Below are 25646 nucleotides of genomic sequence, written 5' to 3'. Positions count from 1 at the left end.
TCACCTTCTCGCTGCAAAGGCTTCTTAATGCAATGCAAACTATTTGTTAACCAACAACCTGCATTATATCCCACTGATTCTAGTCGGGTGGCTTTTGTATGCAACCTGTTAACGGGGAAAGCGCTGGAATGGGCTACAGCGATATGGAAGGAGGAGGAATGTAACTATCCCACATTTGAAACTTTTCTCAAGCAATTTCGGGAAGTGTTCGAGCACCCAGCAGATGGGAGAAGCCCCGGTGAGCAGTTACTTTCTCTTACACAGGGGCGTAACACAGCTGCAGAATACGCCCTGTCATTTCGCACTCTCGCCGCTCAAACTAACTGGGTTGAGGATACACTGAAGACACTATTCAGACGGGGTCTGAATACCAATCTACAATCTGAATTGGCTTGCCGTGACGAAGGAAAGAAATTGAACGAACTCATTGAACTTACCATCCGTCTTGATCATCTGATTCGCAGCCGTAGAAATCCTCGCACACAGCTCCATGTTTCAAGTGACACGCCCCCTGATGAACCCATGCAACTGGGTTTCACCCGTCTCACCCATGAAGAAAGAATGCATCGATTGCAAAATCATCTATGCCTGTACTGCGGTCAATCAGGGCACAGGAAATCCACCTGCAGCGTACGACCTCAGACACCAGTTCAATCGGTGAGTCCTTCCCATGTTCCTGCACTTTTCAGTGTACTGATTCCTGTGATTATTAAATTTGATAAAAGAATGATTAATACTACGGCTCTTGTCGACTCTGGATCTGCCGGAAACTTTATATCTAAGAAATTTGCTTTATGTCACGAACTATCTCTCAGCTCATATGATTCCTGTCTTGCAGTGGAAGCACTAGACGGTCGTCCTGTGGGTGAAGGACGCATCCGTATGATTACGAATAAGCTACAATTACAAGTTGGTGTTCTACACATTGAAGAAATGTAATTCTACATTATTGATTCAGTTAATCATCCACTGGTGTTGGGACTGCCCTGGTTAAGGCGACATGATCCTCATATCTCCTGGAGGGACGGACAGATATTGCAGTGGAGTGAGTCATGCATGAAACAGTGCATCCAGCCCATTCACAAAATTCCATTACGAACCACCAATGTGTTACCTGAACTCGTTGATGAACTAATCCCCATTGAGTACCATGACTTACATGAAGCTTTTAGCAAACAAAAAGCTACTCAACTTCCCCCACATCGACCAAGTGATTGTGCTATTGAGTTAATTCCAGGTTCAAGTCCTCCAACGGGTCGAATATTTCCCCTGTCACAACCTGAGCACAAGGCAATGTCTGAATATATCGACGAGGAATTGGCCAAGGGTTTCATCCGACCTTCTACATCTCCTGCTTCAGCTGGATTCTTCTTCGTAAAGAAGAAAGATGGCAGTTTACGTCCCTGTATTGATTACCGAGGGCTCAATGAAATCACCGTAAAATTCCGCTATCCATTACCCCTCGTACCTCCTGCCCTGGAACAATTAAGAAAGGCTAGATATTATACCAAGCTTGATCTTCGCAGTGCATATAACCTTGTCAGAATCCGTGCTGGTGACGAGTGGAAGACCGCGTTTTCCACCACTAGGGGGCACTATGAGTACACGGTAATGCCCTTCGGCCTGTCAAACTGTCCATCCGTGTTCCAATCTTTTATGAACGATGTCTTTCGGGATATGCTGGATCGCTGGGTCATCATTTACATCGACGACATCCTCATATATTCAAACACGATGAAGGAACATGTTGAACATGTACGTATAGTGTTGCAACGCATGATTCAACATCGTCTGTACGCCAAATTAGAGAAGTGTGAATTTCACCAGACACAGATCGCCTTTTTGGGATACGTCATCAGTGCAGAAGGGATTACCATGGATGATACGAAGGTACAGGCAGTTCAACGATGGCCGTTACCCCAGAATCTCAAGGAGTTGCAGCGATTTCTAGGTTTTGCCAACTTCTATAGACGGTTTATCAGAGGCTTTAGTTCAATAGCCGCACCATTAACAGCCATGACCAAACGAAATTCCCACAAACTATCCTGGTCCTCTGAAGCACGCCAAGCATTTAGCGATCTGAAGACTCAATTCACCACAGCTCCTATTCTCCGTCATCCCAACCCAGACCTACCTTTCATTGTGGAAGTGGATGCATCCAACACAGGAGTCGGTGCTGTATTATCTCAACGTCAGGGTCAACCATCCAAAATGTATCCATGTGCCTTCTTCTCCCGTAAATTGACCAGCGCAGAACGAAACTATGATGTGGGAAATCGCGAATTACTGGCAATGAAATTAGCCCTGGAAGAATGGAGACACTGGCTGGAGGGGGCTAGTCAGCAATTCACCATATTAACTGACCACAAGAATCTGGAATATCTTCGCTCAGCCAAACGTCTAAATCCCAGACAAGCTCGTTGGGCTTTGTTCTTCACCAGATTCGACTTCATTGTCACCTATAGACCAGGGAGTAAAAATAGTAAGGCAGATGCACTATCCAGGCTATCAGAGGATAAAACCCCAATTAGTGATGAAACCATTATTCCTACGAACTTACTAGTGGCTCCAGTACAGTGGGACATACTTACCGAGATCCAAGAGGCCAACCGAGAAAACAACCCTCCAGTAGACTGTCCGAATCACCTGATTTTTGTACCCAATAACATACGTACCAGATTACTGACCCATATTCATGACACTCCCAGTTCGGGGCATCCAGGCATCACTGCAACTTTGGAGTTAGTCAAAGCCCGTTTCTGGTGGCCGTCCCTCACGAAGGAGGTAATTAATTATGTTCAGAAATGTAAAATTTGCCAAAGCACGAAGGCATCTCACCAAACCCCTGCTGGCCTGTTACAACCGCTACCGGTTCCGCAACGGCCCTGGTCCCATATAGCGGTGGACTTCATTACGGATCTCCCTGTTTCCCAGAACAACACAGTCATTCTCACGGTGGTTGATCGTTTCTCCAAGGCTTGTCGCCTAATACCGTTGCCCAAATTGCCCTCTGCCTTTGAAACCGCAGAAGCCCTGTGCAATCATGTATTTCGAATGTTTGGCTTACCTGATGATATCGTCTCAGACAGGGGATCCCAATTCACCTCTCGGGTATGGTCCGCTCTCTGTAAAAATCTAAATATTAATGTTAGTCTCACCTCAGGGTACCATCCTCAATCCAACGGCCAAACTGAACGTATGAATCAAGAAGTCATTCGATTTCTACGTTCCTACTGTCATCAGCAACAGCACGACTGGAGTCGCTATCTGATGTGGGCAGAATATGCACAAAATTCATTAATAAAGCCAGCCACGGGTATTACGCCATTCAAATGTATTCTTGGCTACCAACCACCCCTGTTTCCATGGTCCGGAGAACCCACTGAGTTACCTGCTGTCACGGATTGGCTGCAGCGGAGTGAGGATGTCTGGAACCAGCCTCACAGACATCTCATGAGGGCAGTCAGGAGGAGAGAGATTCAGGCGAACCGTCACCGACGCCAGGGACCCACGTATCAACCGGGGCAGTGGGTGTGGTTGTCGACACGAGACCTTCGTCTGAGATTGCCCTGCCGCAAACTCAGTCCCAGGTATGTAGGGCCATTCAAAATTGTACGCCAGATTACTCCAGTGTCTTTTCGCTTAGCCTTGCCTAATCATTATCGTATTTCTCCTACTTTCCACATGTCATTACTCAAACCCGCTGGTGGTCCACGAGAGGAGGCGGTTGAGGAGGAATCGGAAACCAGGACCCCTCCACCTGTCATGATCGAGGGCGAGGAAGCTTACCTCGTTCGAGAAGTGCTGGACTCTCGACGTCGGGGTGGCGCCCTCCAATATCTGGTGGACTGGGAAGGGTACGGTCCAGAGGAACGGTCCTGGGTGAATGCTAGAGATATTCTAGACCCAACTCTCACGGAAGAGTTTCATCAAAGGTTCCCAGAGAAACCAGCCCCCCGACAGCGCGGTAGACCCCGGCGTCAGGTGCCTTCTCGCTTCAGGAGCCGCTCGCAGGAGGGGGGTTCTGTTGTAAATGAGGGCGATGCCAACCCTCTTGTGCACCACCAGAGGGAACCATCGCCAGAATTCTGATTCGACTCACGGACTCAAAATCCCATAAGCCCTGCTACCTGGCACTGATTACGGTCCAGGTGCAACTCATCAGCTCTCGTGTATATATACCACACTCACGCTCCGGTTCGTTGCGAAGTCTTGATTTGCCTGGCTGTCATTTCTGAGCGTTCCATACTCCCTGCTTCGGACTGATCTGTGTTTCTGACCCTGTGCTTGTTCTACGATTACGAAAGACATCTGCCTGCCCCTGATCTCCAGCCTGTTATTCTGACCAGTAAGATATCTGCCTGCCTTTGAACTTTTGCCTGTCCCACGTTCTGTCTCCTGGATTGCCCCTTTGTGTTTGTTTGTATGTGTGCTCTTAATAAAGCTTGCAAATGGATTCAATGCCTTCTGACTCATCACAACATTATTGCAGAATAAATCCTGACAAGCTTATCAGTAGCTGTTAAATAAGACTGAAGGGCTTTATTCTGCAAAAACAACCTCATGGATGTACTTTATCCTACTTATAACATGACTACTTGCCACAAAATGTAAACATTCATTCATTCATTCATTCATTTTCATTTCCCAATATAGGCTCAATCCGAAAACGTCGCCCTATATACATTTCTGGAGATCACGTCTTTAAAAAGAAATCACTACAGGCGGTGTGACTACGAGGAGTTGACCACGATGACTGGGTTCGAGTCCGGTGGAGAACGGTTCCAGAAAGCGGGTAAGACAAAAACAGAAGCCAAAAAAGTAAAAAATAAACCAGGGTAAGGATGTTGTAAAATCTGAAGACATGGTAAAAATTAGGCTGCTGCGAGGGCTTTTCTTGTTCTGGATTGCTTTTTAAAACTGTCAGTTGGGTTTAGTGAAGTGGGTGGCCAGGTCAGTTGATTGGTCAGACAGTCATTTACATGAGAGCAGCAGTCGTGAATGGCACTCGTGTGAGAAATTTGAGGTCTCAAAAAGCATACACAGCGCCCTCTTGTGGATTTATGTGAGAAGAGCATGCGCTAAAGGCACTTGCGAGAGAAATTTGTGATCTCAAAAACCATACACAGCGGCCTCTGGTGGATTTCGCGAAAACAGAAACTGCAAAAAAATGTACATCCTGGGATGTATTTTTCGCTCTGCAGAAATGTATATAGGGGTACTTAATCAGAATTAGCCTAGTTTGTTCCTGGCTAATGTTTTACGCAGGGGATGCCCTTCCAGCCCCCCCCAAAAAAGTACTGGGAAACACCCATACACACTCATACACTACGACCAATTAAGTTTATTCAATTCACCTATAGCACAACTGGAGCACTCAGATGAAACCCACACCAACGCAGGGAGAACATGCAAACTCCACAAAGAAATGCCAACTGGCCCAGCTGAGACTCGAACCAGTGACCTTCTTACTGTGAGGCGATTGTGTTAACCACTGAGTCACCGTGCTGCCCTATGTAAACATAATACGTAAAACATTTAGGCATTTTCCATTCATTTACATCCCATTGGAATGATATACATTGATGATAAGTAAGTAAGGGATAAAGTACATCCAGGCGGTTGCTATTAATTTGCAGATTATTATATATGGCTGTCTGGAATACTCGATTCTGATTGGTCAGTAGCATTCCAATAGTTGAAGTCAGTATTATGCGCCTCCTGTGATTTTTCTTTTCTTTTTCAAATATTTCCCAAATGATGTTTAAAAGAGCGAGGAATTTTTCACAGTATTTCCTATATTATTTTTTTCTTTTGGAGAAAGTCTTATTTGTTTTATTTCGGCTACAACAAAAGCAGTTTTAAATTTTTTAGAAAACGTTTTAAGCATTTATTATGCTTTAAATCATTGTGCATGAATGATGTCTTACAAGTAAACATGCCTTTCCCGTATTACCTGCTTCTGTTATCAGCGAGTAATTATGACAATAATAAATTATATATATTTATATCACCGTTCAAACATAAACATAATAAAAAGATCATAAAAAGAAATAAACAACAGTGTAAAACAATGTAGAGGATATGAGGAAAGAAATTATACAGCAAATAAAGAGGATTGAAAAATATGAATTCTCTTCAAGGTGGTTCAGTGGTTAGCACTGTCGCCTCACAGCAAAAAGGTTGCTAGTTCGAGTCCCGACTGGGTCAGTTGGCATTTCTGTGTGGAGTTTGCATGTTCTCCCAGTGTTGGTGTGGGTTTCCTCCGGGTGCTCCAGTTTCTCCCACAGTCCAAACAAATGCGCTGTATAGGTGAATTGGGTAAACTAAATTGGCTGTATTGCGTGTGTGTGTGTGTGTGTGTGTGTGTGTGTGTGTGTGTGTGTGTGTGTGTGTGTGTGTGTGTGTGTGTGTGTGCGTGTGAATGCGAGAGTGTATGGGTGTTTCCCAATACTGGGTTGCGGCTGGAAGGGCATCCACCGCATGAAACATATGCTGGAATAGTTAGTGGTTCATTCTGCTGTGACCCCTAATAAATAATGGACTAAGCCGAAGGAATCAAATGTGTTATAGCAATACATTTTACCTGGAATTGAATAGAGTACAGCTAAAAAATGTATGATCAAATGCAAATATTATAATATAATAATATAATGTATTAAATATGAAAATAAACCTGCTGTGTCGTAACTGTTTAGTGTGCATCCGAAGGCGATTTTACTCTTACATAATGCTTTTGTTATCAGGAGATAATAATGATAATAGGATTTATTTGTACACCACCTTCTGTAAATAAAAAAGGTCAAAGTATTTTACTGATAACACCATAAATTACTTAGAAAAAGGAAATAATTTGCTGTAATTTAAAATAACTTAAAAGGAAATTAATTATAGTAATTGTTCTCTACTTAAAATTTTGATTACAGTTCACATATTGGTTTATATATTTCATACTGTATATCGTCTTTCTTAATTAGTCAATCTTTTAAGCGCAATTAAATTTCAACCTTTAGCTTCCCTTAATCAGTTTTAAATGCCTTTAAATGTTCAGATGTGATATGTTTATTTCTTGTTTTAAATTATGTATTTAAAATACTCTTAACAAAACATTTTATTAATATAAACATTCCTTGCAAAAACTATTTATTTCAGTGCATGGCTGGAAAAGTCTTACACAATATTAAAAAAAGTATAATAATTGCTAATAATAACACCAACAATAATAATATTCATTCATTCATTCATTCACTTCGGCTTAATCCCTTTATTAATCAGAGGTTGCCACAGCGGAATGAACCGCCAACTTATCCAGCATATGTTTTACGCAGCGGATGCCCTTCCAGCCACAACCCAACAATGGGAAACACCCATACACACTCAGTCACACTATGGCCAATTTAGTTTATCCAGTTCCCCTACAGTGCATGTGTTTGGACTGGGGGAAACAGGAGCACCAGGAGGAAACCCACACCAAGATGGGGAGAACATGCAAACTCCACACAGCCAACTGACCCAGCCGGGGCTTGAACCAGCAATATTATATAATAATATCAATACTAATATTATCAATAATAATCATTATTATATTAATACTACTACTAATAATAATAATAATATAAATAATAATATTAAAAATAAAATTATAATACTACTACTAATAATAATGATAGCAATATTAATACCATTATTATTAATATCAATAATAATATTGTCAATAATAATAATAATAATATTAAAACCTTTTTGTACCACTTTTTCACATAAAATGCTGCTCATTCAAATATTTAACAGGTCAGAGAATAAAATCATTTCAAAATAACTTTAAAAAAAAAGATAAATAATAACCCAATTAAAATGGAGATTTAAAATACATGTAAAAAGAATTTCATATAAAAAAATGAAAGATGCATTTGGTAAGAGGTTGAATAGTTTATGGCTTAATGAACAATAACAGCTGAAACTTTAAAGTTTACATTAAACATCTACAAAACAAGTCTTTTTTATTTGCGGTTATTAATTGTGTTGTGGGAAATGTATCTTTCTCTGTTAAACTGCAGAGATTAATATGAAATGTTTAAAAAAAAGTATCTTTTGTTTTACATTTTAGTTTTAAACAATATCTAGGCAAATTTAAGGTCCCATAATACATTTCAAACGCATAAATAATTGAAGAAAAAAAGCATGAATCACAAAATACAGAAAACATTTAATTAACTGATATTTTTATAGTGTAGATATAGACATATACAATATAATATACTACGTTCACTCTAGTAAAATGTTCTAGGTATTTATCTCCAGCATATCCTTATATGCACATAATTTATCTTGCTTTTATGATGTTATCTGGAACGTACTGTACATGCTTGTCTTTTAAACTCATTGAACCAATTAACATGTCTTTCTTTTTAAAATCAATTTAAGACATTTTGCATGCATTTAAATCTATAAAATCACTCTTATCCTCAAAAAACAAAACACAAAACATCAATAATCCATTGCCCAAAACTGAACCATTAAAAAAGATTCATTGATTTTACTACATATTTCTTAAGGTAAGTGGTTGCACACAATTTATATGGGCTGAATTTATACAAACAAATCAAATGTAATGTTCAGCTTCATTTGTTTATTTAAATCCAGCTCAAATAAATTGTTTAAATAAATCCAATGAATTAGTTTTTTCGACACTTATGGGATCTTGAATAATGTCTTACCTGAGTGCAGAAGCCAGGTGTGTGTGTGTGTTTGTGTAAAGGTGTATGTGTGTGTGCTTGTGTGTGTGTTAAAGTGCTGTGGCCCCAAGTTCCTGAGCACAGTCCATATCACAGAGCCCCTCCTGCAGATACTCACGTGTCCACAACGCTCATGTGTAATTTTTGACAGACTCTGTTACATTTAGAAGAAATGTGCGATTTCTTGGAGGAGAGATACTCACTTGTAAACTGAATTCTACATTTGCGAGCATGACACCTGAAAGACATGTATAGCGGGAGAGCTCCAAATGTCTGTCATCGGGTTGGAGTGTTAAAAATCTGTCAAACGAAATCAAATACAATAATGTTTTCACTTTACATTATTATTGAATGCAGATCCAACAAGATGTTTGCTGAATATTTGCTGTAATAACATGTAATGCTGATTTTAATGCTTATAATGTTTACTTATTAATATAAAGAAACGATTTAATAAGTTAATAACATATAATGCTGATTTTAATGGATATAATGCTTTATTTACCAATACAAAGTAATTATTTATAACAATTTATTCAAACTTATAATTCTTATTTTATTCTTATTTAATAACATGAAGCATAATTGATTTTAAAACGCTAGAAAAAAAGGTATTCCTACTTTCTAGTCTAAATACCTAAAGATTCTTAAATCAAGAAGCATTTTCTTGACAAGTAAACAAAGTTTTTATTTTTTAGAAATAATGAGTCAAAATTAAGTGAGTTTTTCCTTAAAAAAGTCAAATAATCTGACAGTGGGGAAAGAAAAATAATCTTGCTTAGATATTTAAAAAATATTATTGTACTTACCCCAGTGGTAGATTTCTTTTCTTTTCTTTTCTTTTCTTTTCTTTTCTTTTCTTTTCTTTTCTTTTCTTTTTTCTTTCTTTTCTTTTCTTTTTTCTTTTCTTTTCTTTTTTCTTTTCTTTTTACTTTTCTTTTCTTTTTTCTCTTCTTTTTTATTTTATTTAATTTTATTTATTTTATTATTTATGTGCTTATTTTCACATTTATTTTTAATTTTGTTTATTATTTATTTATTTATACTTTTTATTTTATAATTTAATAATAATAGTTTATTTATTTAACTATTCGTTTAATTCTTTTTTAAATTATTTATTATTTTTTACATTTATTTTTTTATTTTTTTATTTAATTATTAAATTATTTTAATTTATTTTATTTTATAATTTTTTGCTTATTTTTATTTGTATTTATTGTTTTTTTAATTTTTAAATGATTTATTAGTTATTTACTTTTTTATTTTATTTTATTATTTTTTATTTTATTTTATTTTTAGTCTTTTAATTTGAACTATTTAATTATTTTCTTTATTTTTATTTTTATATACTTGTTTTATTTATTTAATAGTTTATTTAATTTTTATTATTACTTATAATCATTATTATGTTTATTTCGTTTATTTAATTATTATTATAATTTATTTGTATTATTTATTTTTTTTAAATGATTTATTTATTTTTATTCATTTAATTAATTTATTTAATTATTTATTTAAATTTTATTTCATTATTCGATTTTATTGCTTGTTTTAGGGGAAATTCAGTTTTTACATGTCATAAAAATGCTTTTTGATTTAAAAATCTTTAAATATTTTGACTAAAAAACAAGACAAAAACTTTTTTTTGCACTGAAAGTCTTATTTCATGATAACAAATAAAAAAAAAAGCTGGGATCCAGACAATTCCTTCATATTGTCCCAACACAAAAGGATTCAGCTAATAAAATAATTTTTAGAATTTTAGTGGATAAAACATAAATAGGAATATTGCTGTTTCAACTCTTTACATTAAGTAGTTTGAACAAGCAACAAGTCATTTTTTAAGTGGAAAAAAATATTAATTTGTGATGTCATAAAATAGTAAGTTCATCAATTATTTCAACAATCAACTTTCTGTAGGCTCATGTTAACAATGTGCTTTCAATTTATACTAAAATAAAATTCTGTCGCAATTGATTTCCATGCATGGGCTAAATTTCAGGTAATAAAAAGATGACTGAGTGATGAATCATGGGAATAAGTCACTGTCAAATCTGATACTGAAGCAGTTTAAAAAGATAAGGGGCAAAATCTGCAATTTCTTGCTGAGTCAATGTCAGTGGCTGAAGTCCATGATTCTGTCACGATACTAAATACAACCAGAAAATAATATTATATAATTACGACAGGTTATTGACGATGAGGAGCTTAAGTTGTAGACAATAATTGACCAGCAAATGCATAAACACAGAAAACACCAGGTTTTGTAGGCAATCAAAATGTTGCTTAAGGGGGCTAATGATATTGACCTTAAAATGCATTTATTCTAGCCTTAATAAAACAAATAAAACTTTCTCCAGAAGAAAAAATATTATAGGAAATACTCTGCATATTTCGACTTCCACACATTTTAATTTAATTTTACAAGTGCACTGTAAAACCCCAAAAGTTAAGGTAACTCAAACCATTTGACGAAACTGGTTGCAACAAACCATTGGAAATTGACTGGGCTGGCCAATCCTGGAGCACCTTGACCTTCTTTGCTTTCAGGAGCTTTGATGTGGAGGCTGAAGTATGAGAAGGAGCGCTATCCTGCTGAAGAATTTGCCCTCTCCTGTGGTTTGTAATGTAATGGGCAGCACAAATGTCTTGATACCTCAGGCTGTTGATGTTGCCATCCACTCTGCAGATCTCTCGCACGCCACCATACTGAAAGTATCCCCAAACCATGATTTTTCCTTAACCAAACTTGACTGATTTCTGTGAGAATCTTGGCTCCAGGTGGGTTCCAGTGGGTCTTCTGCAATATTTGTGATGATTGGGATGCAGCAGATGATTCATCGGAAAAAATCCACCTTCTGCCACTTTCCCAAATGATCAACTAGAAGTCAAGTTATTATTTGTTGCTCATACACCTGGGATTGATGACAAGACTTTTGTCAGGTAGTGTAAAATCATATTATTTAGCATTAAGTATCATTTTATTAACACAGGCTGTAAATAACAGCTAAGAAAAGCATTTGGAGATCCATCACTGAAGATTATTAAGGGAAAATTAATGATTAGTCTTTAAATCTTCCATTGTAGTTGACATATTAGACCTTTGGTCATTTCCAAAGGGTTTTTGCTTTAGTTTAGCTTCCTTCAGCAAATAATTATTAATTCACATGATGAACTTGCTCTACAGTGATGCTTAAAGTCACTCCAAGTTTACAGAAAAAATGCTGAGCTGTTTTAGCCCAACGTTGATTTATTTAAATTTAATTTAAAACAGCATCTTTTCTGCTGAGATATTATTGTCCTAAAAAAAAAAAACGTAAAATAAAAAATCGTATACATACCTTATAGCAGAAAATTTTTGACGGTTTTAAATCCTTGACTTTTCCAAACCACAGTATCCCTTGAAAACGGTAATTGTCCCATATGAGACTGAGAGCTGAATCACATCAAAGTCAGCTCTGAATTTTATTTTACTACATTTTACTACTTTTGCTTTTTTGTTTTTTTTTAACAAATTGTTTGTGCCTTTTTTGGACATTTGAGATTGACTAAGACTTTTTGTTCTTTTTTATATCAATTTTGCTCTGCCATTTTGAAACATTGAGGAGTTAGATTTAATTTCTATATTAGGAAATAAAACCTTTCTTGGTAATCTTTCAGCCTACATTCAGTATGAGTAAAATACTTAAGTTATTTTAAAATCAGATACTTCAATACTGTACTCAAGTCTTATTGAAATCGGTGACTTGTAACTTGTAATGGAGTCATTTTTACAGTAAGGTATCTGTATTTTTACTCAAGTATGTTTTTCGGGTACTCTTTACACCTCTGATCATAATGTAGTCAAATTTGAGTAGCTACTACAATATATATTATAAAGTTTATCAGTTCACCAACCACTACTAGATAGCATTCATAAACAAAGTATTGTAAATTATATAATACAGTTTACTATATTATGGTTCAAAACTACAAATTAGGCTACTAAAGAATTTTAAGTGGGGGTGCTATTTATTTTCCAATGTTGTACATTTAAAAACGAGAATCAATACAATTCACCTGTTTATTTTGACAGTCTTATTTAAGTTTTGTTGGCGCCCCCTGGTGTTTGGTCTATCCAAGCACAATAATTGAAACTATTATCAATTAAGATATATTATGTAGACTAAACCAAGGTGTTGCTAATACGTTTCATGTTGTTTTGAAAGTTTAGTAACTAAGTTTGCAATAATTTCAAAGTATAATTAAATAATTTCAAAACGCCGTTATGAAGTAATAAATGAGCGCGGCCACGAGCCTCAATCACTCTCGCGCGCAACAGGATTAACTTAACATGGCGTCGTGTGCTGTACAACTGGTGAGCAATAGTGTCCAAAACGTTACAAAGCTCTCATTTAACCACATACACACGTCAGTCTTTTAATATATGCGCTGTTTTACCTGAGGTAACTCTTAAATACGTTTATGTTCATTTCCTGAAGCGTTTTACGCCATAACAGAGGCGTCAACGCACGATTAGCATTTAAATGATTTGATTTTGTCCTCAAATTCATGTTTTTACATTTCACCAGATTGATAAAGTGCCGAAGAAGAAGGTTGAGAAAAAGAAATTCGAACCAAACATCTTGAAGGAGCCTTGTATGAAGCACCCTTTACAAAACAGGTGAGTTCACGTTTGTTTGAGCATGTCTTCATTCTCAATATCTGCTCTTTTTAATTTTAGTTCCTCCCCTTAATTTTGTATGTGTACTGTCTGCAGATGGGGACTTTGGTTCTACAAGAATGATAAGAGCAAAATGTGGCAGGACAATCTAAGGCTCATCACCAAATTCGACACGGTCGAGGACTTCTGGGGGTAAGTTATGCTCAAGACCTCTTAAAGGTTGAATGCCTTTAAAATCCAAAATATTCAACGTGATCATTGTATTTGAATGAATACTGAACAATCCATTGTTTTGTGAAAGGTGGAGTAGAGCGTTGAGGTGAATAAATATTCGCACATTTATTCAAAGACTACTTGTGGCTATATTTTTTTACCATGGTATTTTCAATATATTGAGGTAAATTTGGTTTTATATTCACACATTCAGACTTTCCCCTTAATAATATCATTTATATTAAAGTATTAAAGTATTAAAGTATTCTTTGCAAATTCTAAATAGGGAAATCCTATTAGCAGCCAATGACTGTCAAAGTACAACAGTTTTCACTGTGAATTAGAGTTAATGCTGTTTAGAAGTCACTTGCATGCTAATTCCGATTGAATATTCAAAGTAACATTGAAAACAATTCAGGGACTTCTAAATGAACGAATGTGCGAATATAAAACCAACTTTACCTCTATTTTCAATATCCGGCTTAATGTCACGTAAATACGACTCCAATGCAACATTAGCACTGTTTATTTGACTGTGAACAATGTTGTACTTTGATAGCTATTGGCTGCTAATGTGATTTCGCTATTTGGAGTTTGCAAAGAATACCTTTTCTGAAAATGAAATTATTAATGAGGAGGAAGTCAGAATATAAAAATAACTTTACCTCAATCAAATATGCCCCCACCCAAGCCTCATGTGTTAAAGAGATATTAAAGGGAAAGTTCTCAGAGAAATTAAAATGTATTCTGCTTACTCTCCCTCAAGTGCTTCCAAACGTTTATGATCTTCTTTCTTCTGTTAAAGAAGATATTTTGAAGAAAGCTGAAGATGTGTAACCATTGACGTGTAACTACAAAGTACGGAAAACTAACACTTTGGAAGTCAAAGGTTACAGGTTTCCAACTTTTTCGAACATGTTCTTTGGTGTTTAATAGAAGGAAACTCATTACACTGAAAAAAAATGATTCAAAGATGATTCCTTGGATTTATTTAAACATTTTAAGTTAAGGGCTTGTTTACAATTTATTTGGGCTAAATTTAAACAAACAAATTAAGTTGAATATTACTAAATTTAATTTGTTTAAATTTAACATGAATAAAGAGTTTGCAACAATTTTGCAGAAAGCATTTTTCAAGGTTTAAAAAGAGTAGTGTGAATAAATGAAAACAAGTAATTTTTGTGAGAACAATCACTTTGTTTTTTGTTTTAAGAAACTTGTCATTTAGCATCTTTGTTTTTATTTATTCCCCTATTGTTCTTATTCTAACATGCAGAAATACGCTCATTATTGCGATAATTTTAGATCTTCACTTGTTCTACAAGCTAGTGTGTTCATGACTGTACAGATTAAGCAGAATAATAGAATAAGAAAGCATCAGTTTGCAACATCAAGCAGCAGAATGAGCTGTTTTTAGCATTTAAAAACTGACTGGAAGTGGAATGAGACCAGAAGTCTTAAACCAAAGATATTTAAATGGCTGTCCCTACTAGTACGTAAAAAATGAGGTGAATATTGTTCAATTGCGAGATTCAGTTGATTCTTTTTTTCCTTTTAAAGAGGAATGTTGAGAACTAATAGTCTACCTCATATCCTTTTGTTTTTAATTCTGAAGAACATGCAGGGTTCAGCGCTTAGGATGTTTTCTACTGGCCCGATCCGCTTGTTAAGTGGTGACGTGTTGGAGACGTATGTAATACTGTTTAAGGGTCCGAGCCGCCACTCATTTGAGTTGAGAAAATATTTGTTTATGATCACTTTGTATTCATGTCACACATTAAAGTGAATTTTATATAAAGTCATAGTGTACACTACAATCTCTGGGCTTGCTCCTTTACAAATACCAAAATTTTAACAATTTATAACAAAATCAATCATTTTCTGGCCATCGGATATTAGGCATGGACATATACAGTTGAAGTCAGAATTATTAGCCCCCTTTTGATTATTATTTTTTTTATTCTTTTTTAAATATTTCCCAAATAGTTTTTAAAAGAGCAAGGAAATTTTCACAGTATGTCTGATAATATTTTTTCTTCTGGAAAAAGTCTTATTTGTTTTATTTTGACTAGAATAAAAGCAGTTTTGAATTTTTTAAAAACAATTTTTGGGACAAAATTATTAGCCCCTTTAAGCTAATTTTTTTTTCCGAACGTATTAAAACGTTTTGTACACGTTTATTATGATCATTTCATGAGTCTCCCCATACAGTTAAATAGAGCGCTTGGACCCAGAAGCCGCTTCGAGTGTTGTCAAACTTAACAAGCGGATTGAATCAGTGGTTCAGATCGTTACTTGCCCTGCCAAAATTTTCACTGGCCCCACTAAAAAAAAAAAAATAAATATATATATATATATATATATATATATATATATATATATATATATATATATATATATATATATATAGTTAATTCTTGGCCACATATTTTAAATAATGTGTCAAAAATAATGCCTGTGAATCTAAATATTTAAAAAATGTTAAAATATTTAGCACTAAAATAAAGCAGTACGGAAAATTTGCAGGTATTTTATTGCAAAACAAAAGGAGGCTGACTTAAAAGTGACGGCAAACAATCATTGTGTTTTACCCATGTAAATATCTGTTTCCACAACGTTGAACAGACGTTTTCTTTTAGCCTCATAATTTGATGTTGCCGTCTCTTCACTGTACTGGTTTTTACCTGGTTGTGGGAAAAAAAAAACATGCTCACAACATCCAATCAGATAAAAGAAACCAAAAAGCAATATGGTGTTGCAACTTCATAGAAAAGGTAACATTCAAATACTTAAAAGCACAAATTATTTCTCGATTCTAAGACTGTATGCATGTACGGAATTGACAAATACTCGCAGGCAAATTAAAATTTTGTGACAAGGCAGCACGGGTCCGATTGGGCCAGTAACCATTCTGTCTACTGTCCAGAACATCCCTCACCCTTTGGTGCCCTCTGTATGTGAAGAGGTTCAACCACGCTTAAATGCATATTAACTGTAATATTTATTTCATAATATTTAATAATTAATATTAGTATTTATTCATTTAATATTTATTATTTATGTATTATTTATTACTCAAAATGAGTTGTTGACGTGAATCAGATGTGTTTGTTTGAGTGTCCACTGATCTAATATGTGTCTTGTGCTTACCTACAGTAATACCAGACAAGTTTCTTTCTTTCATGTTTGTTTATTAAATGGATGATACATGAATTCAACATTTAAATGACATTTGTGCTGGGACTGCATTTCACATTTAAATTACTTTAAAGATGATTCTTTCTCAATATTGCACCATTTCTAGGGCTGCAACTTCTAATCGAATTATTCAATTTTATCTAGTGCAAAAAAAAAAAAAAAAATTAAATTTGAAAAAATCAGCGCTTTGTTTTAAAAATAAATGCACTTAATGTATTAGTTCCTGTCTGTATAACATTAGCTATACAGTGTGGGTATCTGTGGTTGGCTTTTATACAATTTTTACTGCTCTGTTGCATTTCGCTCAGAAGATAATCAAAGAAAATGGAAAAAACGTATCGGATTAATCGATCAATTACAGTGGTAGATTTATTGATTATTAAAATAATCCGTATCTGCAGCTCTTAAACATTTCACAATGTGTTATTTTAATTTCCTTATTGTTTTAGATTGTATAACAACATACAGCTGCCAAGCAAACTGTCCTCTGGCTGTGACTACTCCATGTTCAAGGTGAACTTTCTGCTCGCTTTTCTTTTGTTCCCCATTGTGCATTACTGAACTGTTGACTAAAACATTGTTCACTGTTTAAAACATGAGTTTCTCAATTGAGTTAAAGGAATAATTCACCCAAAAATGAAAATGTACTCACTATGTACACTCCCCCTTAAGTAGCTTTAAATGTTTCTTTCGTTGAACACAGGAAGATATTATGAAGAAGGTTGAAAACCATTGACTTGAATAGTAGGGAAAACAAATACGATGGTACCCGGTGGTTACAGGTTTTCCAGCATTTTTAAAAATGTCATCCTTTGTGTTCTCATTCATTCATCATTCATTCATTTTCTTGTCGGCTTAGTCCCTTTATTAATCTGGGGTCGCCACAGCGGAATGAACCGCCAGCAATTTTTTTATGCAGCGGATGCCCTTCCAGCCGCAACCCATCTCTGGGAAACATCCACACACACGTTCACACACACACACACACACACACACACACACATTCATACACTACGGACAATTTAGCCTACCCAATTCACCTGTACCGCATGTCTTTGGACTGTGGGGGAAACCGGAGCACTCGGAGGAAACCCACGTGAAGGCAGGGAGAACATGCAAACTACACACAGAAATGCCAACTGAGCCGAGGTTCGACCCAGCGACCTTCTTGCTGTGAGGCGACAGCACTACCTACTGTGCCACTGCCTCGCCTTCATTTGTGTTTTGCAGAACAAAAACTCAAACAGGTCTGGAACATTTGAAGGCTTGGTAAATGATGACAGACCTTTCAGTTTTGGGTGAAATATTCCTTAAAGTTAATATGCTGGAGCTTAAATGGATGAATCGTCTTTGTGATCAGAGTTGCATTTACTCAATCCTTTGATTTAAGCTATGAATAATTATTATAACAGTTAAGCAGTGACATTTTATCTATTATTATTTTCTTGTAATAAAAGCATTTTCTTTGTTGCTTTGCAGGATGGCATAGAGCCCATGTGGGAAGACCGGAGTAATAAATGTGGCGGCCGCTGGTTAATTACTTTAGCCAAGCAACATAGGCACACTGAACTTGACCATTTCTGGCTGGAAACGGTCAGAGAAAACAAGATTTTTATTTAAAATATAGACTTTAGATTAAATTGTTTTGTTTGAATTATTTGAATATCTCATAAATCAAAATGTTCTGTAAGATTCTAAATGATATTATCTTATACGTGTGTATGAATATTAATCAAATTATTATAAGGGGTGGGAATAAACCCTTGGTGGAGTCTATTTATTTACTTGTGTAAATGTGTGGAAATTTATATTTTATTTTTTAAATTTTAATGATATTGATTGAAATGAAAACGTTCATATGATTTATTTACAATATAGTTTGTAAAGTAATATCTCCTGTCTTTAGTAGATGTATTATATGAGAGACTTGCTTTGTTTACCAAATAAGTGGATCTAATTGGATTTGCATTGTAAACATTAAATAAGTTAAAAAGGTATTATTTTTTATTTATATATCAAGTCTTTCGTTACAATACTCCCAAAATCATTCCACATAATTCCACAAATTTTATCAAAATTCTCTACAGAAATAGCAAAAAATGTCTGCAGATTCTGTCTGGCCCTAGGAATCACCTAATGATATGATATTATGATTCTTGTGTCACAATATAATATTGAAATATTAGAAATATTTTAGAAATATTGCAATATGCTGTTATTTATATTGCCAGTTATTACTTTTTTTTTTTACTCCAAATTATTCCCCTCCAACTAAACAGAAATAATGCTCAGTTTATCTTTATTAGTATCTATTTATATTTTATATTGTACAAAATGGGAAGCAGACAAAATGAACAAAACTTTAATGAAAATCTGTCAAAGTGCCACCATCCATATTTGACCAATTTACCGCATGCAATAGATGTCCCATTGTTTGACATTCGAAAAATTAATGTGTATATCGTTAATCGAAAGCGTGAAAATTTCTCACAATATGGAAGCGCTTCATAGGATTTCTGTAGGAAATCAATACGAATCTTCTGTCCATATATCTTGTATCACCTGCTATTAATATACCATTGTTTTGATACCTTTTTATACCTTTTTGTTGTACGTGTAAGCACATACATTTATTTATTTACACACTTGGAATTTTTATCATTATTTCTTTGCATTAACGTTACAATTTTTTAATAATTTTGTATGTTTTGTTTTCTTCATTACATGTTAAAAATGCTAAAAATGAATGGACAAAAAAAAATACTGCATGCTGACCCAACTTGCCTTCTAGTGGGCTCGAAAGGAATTCATTATATTATTTAACCAAGCAGTATAACGAAATTTAGCCAATTTATCTATATGGGCATCCATGTATTGATATAGAATTGCTATAGAAAATATGCAATGCTATGCCTTATATAACACACCCCTAATGTTTATTACTGTATGTTCAGGAAGCTGCTTCAGTCAAAGATATAAATTATTCCAAAACTTTAAAGGAAATCTGTCATAAAGTGCATCTTTCCATGGTGCTGTCATCTATATTTGACTAATTTACTGCATGCTGACCCAACTCCACTTCTAGTGGACTGGAAATGAGTTCATTACATTATTTAATCTAATAGTATTATAAAATTTTGCCAATGTATGCAAATGGGCATCCATGTACTGTATTGCTATGGAAAATATTGCAATACTATGCTTTTATCAACAGTTGAAGTCAAAATTAATCACCCTCTTACGAATTTAATTTTTTAAATATCTCCCAAATTATGTTTAACAGAGCAAGGAGTTTTTCACAGTGTTTCCTATACGTTTTCTTCTGGAGAATTGTCTGATTTCTGCTAGAATAAAAGCAGTTTTTTTGGATGGTTTACAGAACAAACTCGTTTTACAATGACTTGCCTAATTACCTTTACTTGCCCAGTTAACCTAGTTAAGCCTTTAAATTGCTGAATACCAGTATCTTGGAAAATATCTAGTCAAATATTATGTACTGTCATCATGACTAAGATAAAAGAAATGAGTCATTAAAACTGTAATGTTTAGAAATGTGTTAAAAAAATCTTCTCCGTTAAAAAGAAATTGTGGGAAAAAAAATACCAGAGGACTCATTATTCAGGAGGTCTAATAATTCAGAATTTAACTTTATATTTAAACATTTAAACTAAATCAATTAAATGTGTTGCTGAATATATGTTTATCCCTATGGCAGTTGCTGTGTCTTATTGGTGAGGGCTTCAGCTCCTTTAGTCGGGATATCTGTGGAAGTGTAATCAACATCCGTGCCAAAGGGGACAAAATTGCTCTCTGGACATCCAATGCTGAGAACTGTGAGACGGTCACATATATAGGGTAAGCATGCTTTTAAATCCATGCTTTTTATGGCCAATATTTTAACTTTTGCCATTTTTTTTCACCTTTTTTGGGATAGGATAGTGGAGGACAGACAGAAAAGTAAAGTAAACAACCCGAGGAATTGATCTCGGGTTGCCGTGAGCATGTCGGTGCCAACATTTTTGCACAGTTAAAGAGAGAGTTCATCCAAAAATGAAAATTAAGTCATTATTTGCTCACTTGTTACTTGTTTTAAACCTTCTTGTTAACACTAAAGAAGATATTTTGAAAAACATCAAACCATTGACTTCCAAAGTATTTTTCCTACTATGGATGTAAGTGGATGCAGGTTTTTGGCTTTCTTCAAAAAAAAAATCATCATGTTCAGTTTGCGTGAACTATCCTTTAAGTTAAACTAAACGCTGATTATATATTTTTTATAAATGCTTTGCTGAACTTCACATTCTGTATGTTTTATTTATTAACAATACAGTGAAGTTGGCGCAATAGCCTAGTCGTTAATGCGCCGACATATGGTGCAGTAGCACATCAGGGTGTCCCGAGTTCGAATCCTGGCTTGAGGACCTTTCCCTACCCTACCCCCCTTTCTCTCTCCAACTTCGCTCAATACTCTTAATACTGTCCTATTTAAAAAAAGGCCAAGAATAAATCTTAAAAATAAAAAATTACAAAACAGTACAGGGGAAAAAATAATTTTGTGACTTTTTAATTGCATATCTATACATTACAATTTAAAATGTAATGAAATCATGTAACACTATTAATGATTTATTAGCATCATAACCTAAATCTTAAGTGTCACATGATCCTGTAGTAATCATTGTTAAAGTTGCATAAAACAAACTAGTAGGCCTGTCACAATAATCAATTTATGGACATGACCTCAATCGTTTTTGGTGATGCAATATTTATATCAATATCACCTATACATAACCAATTCTAGCAACACTTTAGATGATTGTGCAACATCTCTATCTCTATAGGAGGCATCAGTGTGTGGTTAAAAAAACACTGAAGTATTTACTATAAATGAATATAGTATATTTTCATGTGGGTGTCTGACAGCTAATAATAGATCTGGTAGCAGATATCGCAGCCTCTGTTACTTTTTACCTTGCCTTTTTTTCTTAACATGTATTACTGTTTATTTAGGATATGCGTTTTCTCATTCTGATTCCAATGCCTAAACTGTTCAAATGACTATAATTAAATAAGATATCCTTAAGAATAAAATATAATGTGTGCTCTGGAAGAGTGTACTTGCATTTTTGATGATATTATATTGTTATTCTGGTATTATATAATGGCATAAAATGGTCTTAAAATGACAATGTAATTTATTGGAGTATAAATTTGTGCAATATATCATACAACAAAAAATAGATATTGTAACAGGCCTACATGCTATCCTTTTAAATGTCTTTATTTTATGAACAGTTGACTCTTTGCTTACAGTAGGTTTATTTAACTGATTCTTTATTCGGATTATATTACACTGTCCTTTCATGGAACCTCATGAAATTAAAGAGGAACTAGTGTCAGTGTCTCATCTTAAAAACAATATGTGCATAAGGCCCATTTTGACACTTTTTATATACGCTACACACACGCATGCTTGCATATGGCTCTTCTTTGCTTTAATGAAAGTGATGTCCATTAGCTCCTTTACAATACCCATAAAAGAGAGCCAGATGTAAACATTTGACCACTCATGGTGCTGTAAACATTAATGATCATGGAAAAGGAATTTGTGCCTAGCAACCTAATGAAGCTAATCATCCTTCCTATTAGACGGATGGGGAACAGTCTGTAGTCCTCTGCTAGTAGGACGTACAATAGACTGAACCCAAGCAGTAAACCCATTTTGCACAAGCGCTACATCATTTTAATTTTTTTTGGCTTCAGTCAGAATGGATGGCGTGTTATGGTAGCCTCATGCACGTCATGATTTTGCTAAGTACGATGCGAACCTGTTAACATCTTTGTTGATCCTGGAACATTATTTTTGTTGGAAAATGTAATCCTGTTCCCTACCGATAAACCCAACCATAACTGTAAATTATACCCAAATCCAAAGGGTAATACCTTTATTATATACATATAATATATATAACATATGTAATATACCTTTATTCAAATTGGTAGATTGGACTGTTGTTCTAGAATCAACATAGATGATCCTACTTGGTGAAATCAGGTTGGCGGCCATACATACTGACAATTATTGGGACATATTGGACCAGATCAATTACTGACAATTCCTTTTTTTAATACATGTAAATTGTACTGCTTGTTATAAATAATGTATCTGTGCAATTCAGTATCTTGTAAAAAATCATTTGCCCTTAGAATCTTTAATCCAATATCATGACATAATCCAATATGGCTGTCAGCCACAGCCATATCACCCTGCAGCCCAAGACCGGTTATTCACTGAAGCTAAGCAGGGCTGAGCCTGGTCAGTACCTGGATGGGAGACCACTAGGGAACACTAGGTTGCTGTTGGAAGTGGTGTTAGTGAGGCCAGCAGGGGGCGCTCAAACTGTGGTCTGTGTGAGTAAAAGTGAAGTAAAAGTGAAGGGGACACTATACTGTCAGTGGGCGCCGTCTTTCGGATGAGACGTTAAACCGAGGTCCTGACTCTCTGTGGTCATTAAAAATCCCATGGCACTTCTCGTGAAAGAGCAGGGGTGTAACCCCGGTGTCCTGGCCAAAGTCCCTCTATCGGCCCTTACGATCATGGCCTCCCAATCATCCCCTTCCACCGAATTGGCTCGATCACTGCATGTCTCTCCACTCCACCAATAGCTGGTGTGTGGTGGGCGCACTGGCGCCGTTGTCCTGTGGCTGCCGTCGCATCATCCAAGTGGATGCTGCACACTGGTGGTGGTGTGGAGAGACCCTCTCATGATTGTAAAGCGCTTTGGGTGTATGGCCATACACAATAAAATGCGCTATATAAATACACATTACCTTACATTACATTACATATGACCTTCTCTCACCCCTCGAAACGATTTCTCTTCAGGTCACATGGAATGCCTTTAGGGAGGAGCTATCAGTTCTTCAGGGTGGAGCTATTTGCTCGGCTTTCATCCATTTGTCAAACTTAACAATGATTGAATGTTAATTAACAATTCAATCGCTTTCCAAAGGACAAAGTCATGCACCCCCCGCCCAATTTCAGGACTGTTTCAAGTGGTTGTACAGTGTGTTATGATAGAGGGAAAAAATTACAATCTTAACTTCCTATTCATAGTGACTTTTTAATGCATTTAAATACCCATATAGTGTATAAAGACCCATTTAAACACCAGGCATAAATGCTAATGTGACTCCATTGTCCACACTCCATTGTCCACACCTTACTGCAATACCAGGTGTGAAGTGTGACCCGGGCCTTACGCTGTAAAAAAATTCTGGGTTCCACACAATTGATTAATGTTGGGACAACTTGAAGAAATTAAGTTAACTTTTGTTCAATCCCCTTAAATCTGTCAAGAATTCAAGAATTCTCAAAAACTCAAGAATTGTGTTTCGGCTCATTTTAAAAAAGTTGTTTGAACAAACAGCCAGCATATGTTTTTTATTTGTTTTAGTGACATTTACTTTTGCCCAAAAAACTTGCCTGCTTATTCACTTCTCTTGTATTGCTTCCCTTTCAGTCGAAAGTATAAGGAAAGTCTGGGACTCCCGCAGAAACTTGTGATTGGATATCAAGCCCATGCAGACACCGCAACTAAGAGCAACTCCATAACCAAAAACAAGTTTGTTGTTTAAAAGTGGGCTATAGTTGGATTGATGGAGAAGCGTCGATTGTTGTATTGGTCAAAGAGTCATCATCTTGTATTGATTTTTTTTGTTGTTGCATTCACCTCTGGCTGTAACTTAATTCAACTTGAAAATATGCAAGACTTTGTGAACGTCGGACCTCTTTGAGTTGTGAATTTTGTGGTATTTGTGTCAAAGATGCCAAGACCTTTTTTCTTCAAATTAAAACATGATCTACTTTAGCACGTGCTTCTATGGCTGCATGCGATTGTGGAGAGAAAATATTTCAGTTTCTAGAAAATGTAGCTTTAATTTACATTAGTGGCTAAATGAATGTTCAGCGCAGCCTAGGAAAATGTATACCCTTGCTATTTATTCAGACAACTGTTGTTATATTGAAATGGGTTTTCAAAGCATACTAGGGTTGTCGCAATACTGGAATTCGATACCAACTGTTAAAGAAATTTTAAAAACGTCCAACAAACTAACATTTGATCACTGATTTGCCATTGTGTTAATGTACTCAACAAAAATCACTGTGATTGGCCGTGAAGGTCATCAGTTCACCGAACTGACCGCTGTTTACAGAGTGTAAACACAGATACAGGGACATTGAAACCTTTTAAAGTCATGAAGATGAGTTGACTCATCAGCGGATCACTCTTATGTCAGCTTTTAGACAAACCAGATGATCAACGTGACTTTGAAATGTTCCAGTGTCCCTGTATCGATGTTCACACCATAAACAGCGGTGAGTTCGGTGAATTGATGACCTTCACCGCCAACCTCAGTCATTTCTGTTGAGCATGTGAACACAATAGCAAATCAGCGGTGTTTGAGCGAGTTCAACAGCGCTCAAATGTTAGCAGGAAATGGATGTCTTTTAAAATTTCAGTATTAATTGGTACCGAATTCCAGTATCAAGACATATTGCATGCTTTATTATAATATAGGAAGCGTGCTTATTTAGGCATGCACAAAAGAATGGCTGGTAATCATATATAAGGGAGAAACAGTGAAATGATAATTATTATATTAACCACTTGTATTTAGGTCCCTGTGCACTTTCTTTTTGTGAATATATTCTTTTTTTGTGCGTTTCTTTGCATAGCACAATTAAAAAAGCTGTTTTTTGGCACAATGAACCAATGGGTTTAATATGGAGGTAATTCAAGCAAATATGCAAATAGGCCCACTGAGCATCACTT

At 35.5% G+C, this 25646-nt stretch overlaps 2 protein-coding genes across 4 annotated transcripts in view; one reads left to right on the top strand and one right to left on the bottom strand.

The window, feature by feature from the left end:
• zgc:175280 overlaps nt 1-8779 on the bottom strand; it is a 33379-nt gene extending 24600 nt beyond the window's left edge. The window contains 1 exon segment of the mRNA NM_001114484.1: nt 8718-8779. The gene's annotated coding sequence lies outside the window, so the exon portion shown is untranslated.
• A 4229-nt stretch (nt 8780-13008) lies between these two features.
• Nucleotides 13009-25646, top strand: part of eif4e1b (eukaryotic translation initiation factor 4E family member 1B) — a 109951-nt gene continuing 97313 nt past the window's right edge. Inside the window, 7 exon segments of one of the 3 annotated variants that reach the window (NM_131454.1) lie at nt 13009-13092; nt 13307-13398; nt 13495-13590; nt 17259-17322; nt 18289-18402; nt 20525-20664; nt 24333-24679. In NM_131454.1, coding sequence (NP_571529.1) covers nt 13069-13092; nt 13307-13398; nt 13495-13590; nt 17259-17322; nt 18289-18402; nt 20525-20664; nt 24333-24447 — 645 coding nt within the window. In that variant the 5' untranslated portion in view covers nt 13009-13068 and the 3' untranslated portion in view covers nt 24448-24679. 3 annotated transcript variants of the gene reach the window in all.

The sequence above is a fragment of the Danio rerio genome, chromosome 5 (assembly GCF_052040795.2).
Source record: "Danio rerio strain M-AB ecotype USA chromosome 5, GRCz13ab, whole genome shotgun sequence".
In the NCBI taxonomy this organism is placed as follows: domain Eukaryota; kingdom Metazoa; phylum Chordata; class Actinopteri; order Cypriniformes; family Danionidae; genus Danio; species Danio rerio.
This window is presented reverse-complemented; position numbering and strand designations above follow the sequence as displayed.